Below are 12,553 nucleotides of genomic sequence, written 5' to 3' on the forward strand. Positions count from 1 at the left end.
ACCAGGGATATTTCCAAGTCTGTCTGATAGCATGTTTCTGGGTCTTATCTGTCTTGGAGTCTCTGCATCATCTCTTACAATCATTTTTTTTTTGGCTCTTTTGTGTATCTTTTTTAAAATAAAAAATGTGTATCTTGAAAGGCAGAGAGCTCCCACTGACTGGTTCAAACACCTCCAGTAGTTGGGGTTCACCTTGGTTAACGCCAGGAATTTGAAACCCAATCCCAAGGTTCCTCACGCAGGGAGCAGGGACCCAACTATTTGAGCAACACCTGCTGCCTCCCAGGGTGCATTTCAGCAGGAACTGGGAGTGAAGCCAGGCCCTCCATGATGGAGGGGGGCTGGAAGAGGTGTGCTAAGCAGCCCTATAACTGCTGTGCCAAATGCTCACTCCTGTTTTTCCTTTAATGAAAAGCCAGTGCATACAACAGTAGAGACTGAAATGAGCATTTTTGTATCTGAATTGGAGCATAACTCTTGTCAGGCTGTTAGTGCATGGAGTCAACCTCCAGTACATCACAGGTCCCCAGACCTCTCTGTTACCATGTGCTCTCTGTGGCCGCCGAGGTGTTAACTTTTTTGTGTTCCTACTCCATCTGGAGCTTTGTATCTCTCTGGAGTTCTCAGGGTAGTCTCTGTCCCTGCAGTTGTTCCCCACTGGTGTAGACAACTGTGGCTTGTTACTTGATGTGTTTTAACCTGTGCAGTCATCCAGGCAGTTCTTGGGCATTTTACATAGCCTTAAGCATCAAATGTTGCCTCTTACCCATGATTGGCTTGGTCAGCCCTTGTCCTTTCCCACAGTGAGCAAATTTCAGTTGCGCTCTGGCATAGGAGTGCTTGCTATACCTGCCAGCAGCCCTGGTCTTCGCCTGGACCTGGGCCACTGAGGGGCGTTCCTCAGGCACCCCTGAACCTACCCACGCTCCTCACTCTTCTTGGAGGGCCCCACCCGCCCCTCCTTTTAACTCAGTCCTAGTCTGAGGACAAACAGTTCTCTGAGGTCGAGAGGTTATGATATTGTAGCTGATGGCTGTTTGTTTTATGCTTCCTCTTTATTGTTAGGGTGGGAGTGGTACTCCTAGTTTTTCTAGAACTGTGCAGAAGCAAAATCCTTGCCTGGAGTATTGACAAAGTCATTTACCAGGTCCTCTCCTTGGTCCCCTTTAACTGTTCACTCCCATCCCACCACACACACTTTCTTAGAGGGCAGAACATCCAGTTTGATCACAGCATGCCTTGCCTGCAATCCTTTGGTGGCTTTCTTGCTCTTAGAACAATTAAATTCCTAAATTGGGCCCTTGCTTGCCTCTTCTACCCAACCTTGCCCCATACTCCCACACTCATTTGTGTTCCTTCTTTCTTTTTTTTTTTTTTTTAAGATTTATCTATTTTTATTGGAAGGATGGATATACAGAGAGGAGGAGAGACAGAGAGGAAGATCTTCTGTCTGATGGTTCACTCCCCAAGTGGCTGCAATAACCACAGCTGAGCCAATTCAAAGACAGGAGATAGGATCCTCTTCTAGGTCTCCCATGCGGGTGCAGGGTCCCAAGGCTTTGGGCCGTCCTCAACTGCTTTCCTAGGCCACAAGCAGGGAACTGGATGGGAAATGGGGTTAACAGGATTAGAACCGGTGCCCATATGGGATCCCGGCGCATGCAATATGAAGACTTTAGCCACTAGGCTACCATGCCGGGCCCTCCTTCCCCCCTCTTTACCCACTCTTCTTATTTCAACCAGATGTCACGTCCACCTCATTTCCCCAGAGACAGCTGCCTGCGCTTTCTGTCTGCATTAATTTTCCTATCAAAAATACTCTCCGATGGCCGTAGCTCATGAGCCCTTCCTACACTCTGTGTCTGCCAACTTCATTAATGCCAGCCTCAGAATTCAAGATGGCAAAGACCAGGTTTTTTTCACGTGCCATTAAATGGCTGCCACACACTGCCAGTGCCAGCTCAGTCGAATGGTTAGTCACTATTGTTATGAGACTTGCTTCTTGCACAGCAATCCTGTGCTACACCACAGAGCTGGAAAACACCACAGAGGTCTTGTTCTCCAGGAATTACACTTAAAATTATCCGTTATCAGCTATCCGACTCCTGGGACTATATCCACAGGAAATAAAGCAACATATGAAAGAGTTACCCACACTCGCACATTTATAGTAGCTCAAGTCACAACGGTGAGATATGGAATCAAGCCAGATGACCATCAAAGGAAGACTAGATGAAGAAAATGTTTATAAAAGCAATGGAATATTACACAGCCAAAAAGAGGAATGAAATCCTGACATATGTAACAAAATGGATGCAATTAGACATCATTATGCTAAGTGAAATAGGCAAGTCCCCCAAAACAGAAATATTATTTTTCTTATTTGTAGCAGCTACTGTATACAGACAGGATAAAAATTATGTGAATGTCAGTTCTTTTGGTATACAGGTCTAAATGTTGCATCACTGAACCATTCTCGGGGGTCCCTCTAGCGGGGGCCGGGACTTGAGATGTGACGTCCATGCCGAGAAGAAATTTGGGACACAAGGGACGCAAAGGCAAGATGAATCAATGAACAATTTATTGAATTTTTCTGGTGCATTTTATACCAATTGTTTGTAAAACAAGCAGGCTGGTTAACTATACAAGTTAACTATACAAAAGCATACAAGCCGTTTCAACAACAGCTCACAAGGGATTTGTAAAAACAATCACCAGGTCTTAGGCAACAGCATAAGTAAACATGAGTCACAGGAACCAACACCAGTAAACAAACAAATCTCACTAGGAAAGGAATCTAACAGCACTTTGCACTCAGATACATTGTTTAGACCACAACAGGAAGAGGAAGAAGATGATGAAGACGCCTCACACCTATCCAGGCACACTTCCTGCAATCTCAGCAGGAAGTTTGCTTCCTGCATCATTCTCGGTCTGCTGAGAACGTTTGAGATTGGGGTCCTTGGACATTTGCTGGTCTGGCTTTTGCGGGGGTAGTCCTTCAACAAATCGTGCCACATAAATGCAATATGCTCATTCTGCATGTTTGAGAAAGTGGATTGGGGGATAGTGTCCTTTATTTGGGTGTTCGGTATGAGGGTATTAGAAAACAAAAAGACTCACTGGTGAGTACACTTGTTAACATGGGGACTGTGTATTAATGAAATATTGAACCTTTTCAAATGTATCAGCTGCAACGCGCCACACTGAGTCATATGGGAGCCCAGTACTATCCTTCTGCCTCTCAATATTTTAGAAGTTACGTGTTGGGAAATGCTCTCCGTTTGTTCCTGAGGGGGCATGGTACCCTGGTGAAAACTAGGCCCGTGCTGTTGACACTAGCAGCATCAGTGATATTATTAACAGGAAAAGATCCTAGGATGTCGATGATGAAAAATTACTCACCCATTCTTTTATGTTTGCAGCTTTGAGACACCCTCCAAGGCCATTTTTTCTTGTGACTTCACTTGCTTTCTTGGAACTGATGATATCGCAAAGGATATGGAAGGTGAAATTATTTTTACTATTTTCACGGTTGTATTGGGATAACATAGTTCACATGTGGTTTTCAGCTAACATCACCTGGCAGCTATCACAATAAGTAGAAAATTGGTCCAGCTTTTATTTAGTGTAAGGGGAGAGATGCTGGTCCTATGCAACTTGAGAGAACACAGGTTAAGACTGCTGGATATTGATAGGTCTTAGTGAAATTAAAAACTCGGTACATCCAGAACCTGAGACCTTGGGAGTAACCCTACTACCCAGTGTCAGTTCTCAGGGAAATGCTAGCTGGAAAGAAATCTCTAGTTGTGGTTGATACATGTCATTTGTTACTATTTTTTTTTTTAGCCTGGAAAGATGTCACCAGTGGAAGTCTCGATGTTCACGTGCTTCCTGGAAACCACTTTTATCTTAAGGAACTGGACAATGAGAACTTCATCAAGAATTACATAGCCAAGTGTCTAGAATTATCATCGCTTGCCAATTTTTAGATATTTTCCTTGTGGTCTTTAAGTAGTCAAAGCGTGCCAAGCTTCTCAGTTATTCAGATGTTTGCTTAATAGTTTTATTCAGAGATTGAAAATTATCCATTCTCTGTTCTCAAGGTGATTTGTTACACACACATCTATGTCTTCACGGGAACGAAAGTTAAAGACACAGCACATCCTCTGGCAGAGACCTTTATCTTCTCATTAGAATCTAATTTGATTCCCTTCTGTAGGAAGCTTGCAAAATCATGTTGAGCAAATCACCCATTTATTTGCTTCAATTATGTTAATGGTGGAAGTGATTAGCAAGAGAAATGCTTGAAATAAATGACTGTTCCACCAAAATACTATGGGCTCAAGGTTTGACCTAATTTTTTAGACATCTAGTAGCACCTTTACTTAGAAGACATAATCTGCTTGATTAGAAGATGGCCCTAATCAGCTACTGTCACCTGTACCAGTCCTCAGAATGCCTCCTTCTGGGGGCTCCTTTGGCACCACTGCCTGGTGGCTGTGGATGGCCCTGTTACCCTGGCCATAACTGTTTGGGGTCTAAAGTGAGCCCTCCCAGTGATGGTGAACTCTAGGGTCTGGCCCGTGGTGGGTGGGTGACCTAGCACAATGCCATTCCCAATAGGCTGCCTCGGTTTCACTCTGAAAACAAAAAACAAAAAACAGAACTTGATATAGGGAAAGAGCAGCAGCTGAAAACAAACAGGAGCCAAGAGTAAAAGCAGTTTTAGAAGGGTCAGAATAATGGCAGCGTACTACAAATGGGATCCACAAATGGCTGCGAAGAGGGCCAAGTGTAACCATGAACTCTACTCGTTTATGCTGACCGTGCAATTCAGTTCTCCTGATTTACTGTTCCCTTCAGCTCTTCACAATAAACTACTACTGAATAAGACCAGTGACTCCTCCTTGAAGCCCACACCACTCAACACAGTATTACACACTAAAATGTGAAATCTGGAAAGGTTAAAGCATCAGTAAGTTTATCATCACACAACATGAGTTCCTATTTTTGTTACTGTTTTAAAGTAATGTACATAGGGTCTTACTAAATAAGATTTGGAAAAGTATATACAGGAAACATTCTTCCAAATTTCTCATTCCTTTCTAACAAAGTACACATGATATATAAAATTACTGGGAAAGGCCAGTGCACATGAGAGCCAGGATTGTGGGAACAGCCTAGTAGGGGCATAAGGGGTCTTCCAGACTGCGCCACTGTACCTGCGGTGCACATGAGAGCCAGTGCTGGGGATGGGTTGGGTCATATCACTGCATCCAAAGGTGCTTCTGGAACTGGGACTAAGAGTCAGCCTGGTAGTATTCCTGGAGGCTACTCCCCGCTCAACACCACCCCAACCAGGCTGACACACTCACAGATGCATATGGGATTCAGAGCAGATTGCGGTCTGGACCAGGATGCAGCACTGCTGGGGCGCATGAGAACTGGAGCTGAGGATGAGCTGGGTAAGGAGTGAGCCCCCTGAATTGTATGTGCGCCTTAAACTGACACGATCCCCGATTTCAGGGAACACCATGTATACTCCCGCCCTGCAGCACATATTGCAAGGTGAGGCCACCTCTGTTGCTGATTACTGCGAAGGGATGAAGAACATACCCACATGTACATGAAAGACAACTGGCTCCTCTAATCCAGCAGAAGACCTCAAATACCTCTGCAAAGGGTGGAAAGAAAAGCAAGTGGCACACTTCAGGCCAAGTTCCACAGAAAGCACCTAGGCCTGTGGACACTCTGAGGCAGACATGGACAACCAACAGGCCTTAGAACATACACGGAGAGAACAAGAGCCCTGGGAGGACAGATGGACTAAGTCACCTTTTAAGAGCAATTAAGATGATGCAGGGGACACAGCTATAGAGGGAAAGGCCAGACCAGCCATAAGGATCCACGAGATGAGGGTCAAAATTAGGACAACTCTGCAGCAAGCGTAGGGCCACAAAGCAGAAGTCACACTTCCTCTGCTCCATGTCAGTCTTACCCATCTATCACTCAAGTAACACTCCCAGGACATTGTTCCTCTCTCTGAGACACTGAGGTTGCATCTGGTGACCATTACTGTCCCTGACACTAATGTAGTCTGAAAACAAGGAACAGCACAACCCCTTCCACATGTCCCAACCCCACAGAAGCAAGAGGGAAGGCAGAGACAATTCTCTCCTCACACCCATCCCAACCAGTGGCCCACATGAGTCTGCAGTCCCCTCATCTTTGTCATAAATGTTAACAAGTTAAATTTTAAAAAAATAAACACAAAATCATTGGGGAAGGTGTTGAGTTAGAATTCATATAACCAATTTGGGAAAGAAATAGTTTTAAGAAAATTCTACTAAATGGTTAGTGAGTATTTGACTTCACCCTGCAGTTCCATACTGGTTTCCAGGGCCCCCTTACAGAGACAGGTTCCAAAATAATTTGGGTTTATGAAACTATTTTAGCCACTATGGTCTGCAGACAGGAGTCTCTAATGTGTCTGATACCGAGCTGTTGGCCAGGCTTTTCTTTGCCTCTTCACCAGGGGAGGTGAGGTCCATGCAGGATTCAGGCCTTTGTGTGATGGTGTCAAATTGACCCCTATGGAATACTCAGAAACTCTGTGTCTCTTGTTCCAAGTAAGACTAGCATCTGGGTCTGTGAGGATGAGGGAAATGACCCTGCTGCCATGTGGGTCTGCACCATCAGCTGGTAAGGGGTCTGAAGAGATCATGCACAGAAACCTGACTGGTGTCTCTTGCTCTATGTGTTGGGACTCTAGCCTAGGACATCAGCTGCTGGCCTGTGGACTTCAGTAGCTCCACTGCTGGGACTCAGGCTGCTGCCTCCAATTGAGAGCTATACCTGGGCTTCCCTGGTTTGAAGGCCCCCATGCTCAGGCTAGGCTCCACTCCCAGTGTGCCAGGGTCTCTGGCCTGAAGCAACTGTCATGGGAATTCTCAGCTGCCACAAACACATGAGGCAATTCTACCAATTCCCTCCTTGCAGATCTGCACAGACCCTAAAGCTTCTCTTTCGGACTCCAACACACCTCTGTTGTGAAAGACCAGGCCTAGCGTCACTGAGGCCTTCTCAGGCCTTGACTTCACTATGGAAGACTTCTGACTCTGCAGGCAAGTCTTAATAGATTTAAGAGTTAGCTTTACTTTTCAGAATATTCCAGCAGGTCAGTCGACCCTGATTATTAAAATAATTAAACTTTTTGCAAGAACTATAGATTCTCACAGTTAAGAAAATAATACAGACAGTTCCCAGAGCCTTTTCCCCAATATGTATGACATGTGACTATAGTGTAACATCACACCCAGGGTGCTGACATGGCTACAGGGGAGATACAGAACAACCCAACCACAGGAACCTTCCTGCTGTACTTTCACAGTCACACCTGCCATGTTCCTCCCTGGCAACCACTCTTACATTCCTTACGTTAGTAATTTTGCCATTTTAGATATATTAACTAAATACGAAAACTAAAAAAGCTTGTAGAAATGGTGACCGCGAAAATGTGTATTATAAAAATTATAATTCTATGCATATATTTGAACATTTTTATACCAAAGTAAACTTTTAATTCCATTTTTAAAGAACCTTTTGAAGAATTCCCACAGCATTAAACAACACATGGTGGCAGGTGTTTGATGCAGTAGCTGAAACACAGATTGGGATGTTCACATCCCACCCTGGGTGGATTGAGTTCAAGTCTGGCTTCCACTTCTGATTCCAGCTTCCTGCAACAGGTGATGGCTCAAGTAGTTAGGTTTCTGCCACTCTACCAGGAGACCTGAATTGTTTTCCTGGCTCCTGGCCCCAACCCTGCCTAGCTCTACCTGTTGCAGGCATTTGGGGGATGAACCAGAGATTAGAACCCTAGCTCTCTGTCAGATTAAAATAACTTTAAAAAACACTTGAGGTCAAGTTTTCAAATCATACTGTATTAACCCTGAACTCTTTTCCAAGGAATACAGACACACTTTGGAAGGAAGACATTAAATCTACAGAATCTCAAATAGGTTTCTAAACTGTTAAAATGAATCTATCTCCTTTCAAAGAACTTGTGTATTGGCCAGAAACTGTAGCAAGAGCCAGTATTCAAGACTCTGCATCTTCATTCTGATGAAACTGGACCTGAGTATGCAACAGTGATTCTGCTAATCACTAGACACACTTTTATCTTACTTTTTTGATCTCTTCATCTTAAGGTTTAAAATGTGAAGAAATTGTAGATTCTCATGGCAGCTTTCTTCTTTGAAGAATGATGGGTAGCCACTTTTGTTTTACACAGAATTGGCTTTCATATGAGCGCATGATGACAGTCAGTGCCTTCAAATCTTACAACTACCCTGCGACAGCAATATTACTTTCCTTCCTCCAAGGTCACCTTGAAAATCACGGAGGACTGAGACCCAGCCATTCTGTGACCCCTATAGTCCCTATATCTAGGTGAGCCCAAAGCTACACATGGTAACAAGAAATCATTTTGCTACTGATTCTTAATAATCTGCATTTCTTACACCAATAACTAACTCATTATACACAATTGCCCTTCTATTTTACCAGAGGAATTTACTTTTTAAAAAAGATGTATTTATATATTTGAAAGGCAGAATTACAAAGAGAAGGGGACACAAGGAGGGACACTGAGAGATCGTCCATCTGCTGGTTCACTTTGCAAATGGCCACAACAGATATATTGTGCCAAACCAAAGCCAGGAACCTCCTCCAAGTCTCCCACCATTGGTGGCAGAGGCCCAAGCACTTGAGCCATAATGTGCTGCTTTCCCAGCTGCATTAGCAGAGAAATGGATTGCCAGTGGAGCAGCTGAACTTGCATCAGAGCCCACATGGGATGCCAGCGCTACAAAATAGCGCTTAACAAAGTGGCTGCACCATCATGCTGGTCACTGTAATTTAAAAAAATAACTTGAGAGTCACCCGATTTATCAAGTAAAATTTAATCAGTGTCCAGTTACACAATATTCCTAATTAAGTATTATAAATCATGTTAATAGCAAAAATACAGAATAATAGAGAACACATTTTGCCATTCAATGTTAGCTTGTGATACCTTCACCGTGAAAGTTCCAGGAGGAAAAACCTCTGCTCTGCTGGTTTCTAAATTCCATATTTTCCAATCAGCTCGTTAGCTTTAGAAACGTAGGCACGCATGGCCTCATCCTTTGACAACCCTAGAAAGACATAAAAAACAGGTTCCCTCACAGATTGGTGCATGGGGAAGTGAACAAGGTTTGTTTTAGATTTGTTAAGGAGTTCCAAACCTTTTTGGAGGTTCCACGCTTCCCACTTGGCCTTGCCTTTTAAGTCTAACATTGCTGGACATGCTGCCAAAAAAGAAGAGACACTTTCATGTTGACTTAGTACTGCTTCTATAAATACTGTTAAACCAAGTTCATCATTATTCTTTCTTAAATAGCCACTTAGTACCGATATTAATGTCCCCAACAATGGCTTGCTTGTACAGCCCGTAGAGTGCTTTCAATTCTTCATCACTAGGTCGTGCCTTCAGCTTCCTCACGTCTTCGGCGGCTCTGTCAAAATCAGCCTAAACCAGAATACAAAACAAAACAAAAGACACATACAGTGCATTTGCTACTGTCAGGCCGATCCATGTTCATTTCAGGGTGTGTGCCTCCAGGAAGTGGGGACTCAGAGGAAGTGGAAGAAGGTTCAGTTAGAAGTGAACCACCATGCAGGTGTTGTGGCACTTCAGTGGGTGCTGACCCAGCTCCCTGCTGATGCATTTTGGGAGGAAGCAGATGATGGGCCAAGTGTGTGGGCCCTGTCACCCACATGGGAAACCAAGATGGAGTTCTGGACTCCTAGCACCTGGCCCAGCCTGGACTATCGGGTGCTTATGGAGAATGGATCAGAGGATGACAGATTCCTCTCTGTTACTCTGCCTTTTAAGGAGGTGTAAAAAAAAAAAAAATTTTAAATTCTGCTTTCACAATTATCCTAATTACTTGAACTCATAGATAGATTGTTTTCCAGGTAGTTACCTGATATTTAGATATAGCACATGGAATTAAATAAAATCTTTCCTAGTAACAAACAATGCTCAGCTATCTGAGTTTTCTAAAAGGAAATCATACTCAGTGAAACTTAATGACTTCCATGGAACTGCTTTCCCAAACCCACACCTCACTGTACGCAGGAACTCAAGCCCGTACCCCTTCCTCTCCCAGAGCTCAGCACGGCAGCAACACGCGGTGAACACCCCAACGGCCAGGGCTTGGCTAGCCCATGGGGATACAAGGGGCGCTCTGCCTGCAGTGGCCCAGAGCCTGGCAGGAGGTGAGTACGTAATGTGCTGCAAAGGAGCACAAATGCCAAATGCACATATCATTGTATGTGCCCACACTGCTAAATTTAAATAGGTCACTCAACTATACGGTTGTTTTTCAAAAGGTATTTTCCTCCAGTATTCTTTGCTCAATTACTTCAGAGGCACCCCCCTCCCCCCACCACACAGAGAAACTTTCCATCTACTAGTTCATTTCCCAGTTGCCCACAACAGTCAGAGCAGGTCAGTAAGTAACGGGAAATTGGTTAGGGTCTCCCTTGTGGTGGCAGGAACCCAAGTTGTTCTTGAGCCATCATCTGACACCTCCCAGAGTGCTCATTAACAGAAAGCCACACCCCTGTAGGAGGGATGTGGTCTCCCGACCTGGCAAACACCTGCCACTCCTCCAATACCAGGAACACTCAATTAAATGGATGACAGACACTATCCTGGTGGTCAATGTGGATATTTCTTGGCATGCTGCTTTCCTGTAATGTCTTTCAGCTATTACATTCTCACTGAAGATTTTTTCCCCCCAAGATTTGTTTATCTATTTGAAACAGAGCAATAGAGAGAAGGAAACCCCAAATGGCTGCAACAATTAAAGTCTGGGCCCGAAGGAAGGCAGGAGGATGAGCTCCAGCCAGGTCTCCTACGTGGGTGGCAGGGACTCAAGTACTTGGGGCCTCTTACGCTGCATTCCCAGAGTGCTCATTAGCAGGAAGCTGGACATGGAGTGAAACAGCAGGGACCAGAACTGCCACTAGGACATGGGATGCCTGTAATCCAAGTAGCAGCTTAACTCACGTGCTACAACACACATCCCAAAACATCTTTAAAGCTTTCAACAGACAACAAAGTACTGAGTGACAAGGAAATTCTATCTTCTGAGTCTCGGCAAGTTTTGATTATTGGAGGGTGAGGGGAGGAGAGGGGAGCCTCAGCATTGGATCACATTGTCAAGCACAAGAGAAAAATCCATACATGTTTAGCGACAGGTTTATATTTACTGGACACTTAGCCCACACGCCAGGCACTTCCCACAAACCATAGAGGCAGCCCATTGGAGAGCAAGCGTGCTGCAGTCTGAGAGAAGGGAAGTGAGGTACACAGAGGCTAAGGAACTATTTCACAGGCTGAGTAGAGACCAAGTAGAGACACGACCCAGCTGACAGGAGTGTGGACTTTTCTTCCACCTAAGCTTCTTGCCTGAAGAAATGGTTGAAGGTTAGCCATGCTCATTATATTCAATGTCATGCAATTTTGAACATTTATATTTTTGGAGAATAATGATGAGGAAATGCCCATAATAAAGTGCTAAGTGGAGAATCAAAACTAAACGTGAAAGCAACATAATGAGTGTGCATACATAAATCACACGTGTAAGCATATTTACATTCAGGCGCACAAAGAAAACATGCAAGGAAGCCACCCACCACATTAGCAGCGGCTATCTTCCAGCTCCTGGGGGATTGCGCCTCCTTTGACGTTCCAGGCGGTTTAACCAGTCCCTGGGGCCCCAGGAAGCTCGTGGTAAACAAATGACTCGATTCAGTCTACACTGTCCTAAGGGTGCACTCTGGAAACGGTGGGGATGCCCCGAGGTTGGCCGTGAGCGCTCCCAGGAGGCGAGCGGCAGCTGCTGTGAGCTTAGCGGGGCAGGGGAGAGTCAAGTTCGCCACACGCTCTCCTTTTGGGGGCTCCTTCTCAAAGTACTCCTTCTCCCCACCCCCCATCTCCTGTGTTACCTGCAGAGACATCCCAGCGCTGAAGGACTTACACCTGCTCCTCTTCGCGCAACTCCGCACTGCCTCGCGCCGGGTTTCCTCTTCCAGGCAGCGCATCTCCGTCGGCCATCCCATTGGTCGCACTCCCGGCCCGGCTCGGCCCATTGGTTCGGGGCGCCGGAGGGCGGGGCAGAGCGGAGCTGGACAGGTGAGCTTGGTGGACCCAAGAGGACCTCCCAGGAGGCAGTGGCAGCTCTTAATGGCTGGCGTCCCACCCAGAGGAAAAGCTAAAAGGAGGGCGATTAAGTCAGCTTCTCTCGGCTCCTACCTGGCGCTTCTAATCTTTCTCAAAGAAGTTCTATGCAAAAGAAACCCAGAGCGATTTTCCTAGAACGTAGACCTCACTTGGGGATCTTCCTTGGTATACAGGAGGAACTATCCGATGTGCCTTTGTTGCTGGGACCTGGTCGGCGATGGGAATCAGGTTCCCACCGTGTCCTGAATGTCAGAA

The 12,553-nt window shown here is 45.2% G+C and overlaps 2 protein-coding genes across 3 annotated transcripts in view; one reads left to right on the forward strand and one right to left on the reverse strand.

The window, feature by feature from the left end:
• Window positions 1-4,332, forward strand: part of OLAH (oleoyl-ACP hydrolase) — a 31,527-nt gene extending 27,195 nt beyond the window's left edge. For both annotated transcript variants that reach the window (XM_040968163.1, XM_040968162.1), the window contains 2 exons: window positions 3,426-3,508; window positions 3,850-4,332. In XM_040968163.1, coding sequence (XP_040824097.1) covers window positions 3,426-3,508; window positions 3,850-3,992 — 226 coding nt within the window. In that variant the 3' untranslated portion in view covers window positions 3,993-4,332. The remainder of the gene's footprint in view (window positions 1-3,425; window positions 3,509-3,849) is intronic.
• Window positions 4,333-8,929: 4,597 nt separating this feature from the next.
• Window positions 8,930-12,146, reverse strand: ACBD7 (acyl-CoA binding domain containing 7). Its single transcript, XM_040967949.1, has 4 exons — window positions 12,064-12,146; window positions 9,457-9,574; window positions 9,291-9,353; window positions 8,930-9,200 (listed from the first exon to the last, which is right to left on the reverse strand). Exons 1-4 carry the CDS (start codon window positions 12,073-12,075, stop codon window positions 9,127-9,129), a joined length of 267 nt encoding a protein of 88 aa, XP_040823883.1. The 5' UTR covers window positions 12,076-12,146; the 3' UTR covers window positions 8,930-9,126.
• Between the last annotated feature and the right edge of the window lie 407 nt (window positions 12,147-12,553).

This window comes from Ochotona curzoniae, unplaced genomic scaffold, assembly GCF_017591425.1.
Source record: "Ochotona curzoniae isolate NIBS_2020 unplaced genomic scaffold, NIBS_Ocur_1.0 scaffold_4683, whole genome shotgun sequence".
Taxonomy (NCBI): Eukaryota; Metazoa; Chordata; class Mammalia; order Lagomorpha; family Ochotonidae; genus Ochotona; species Ochotona curzoniae.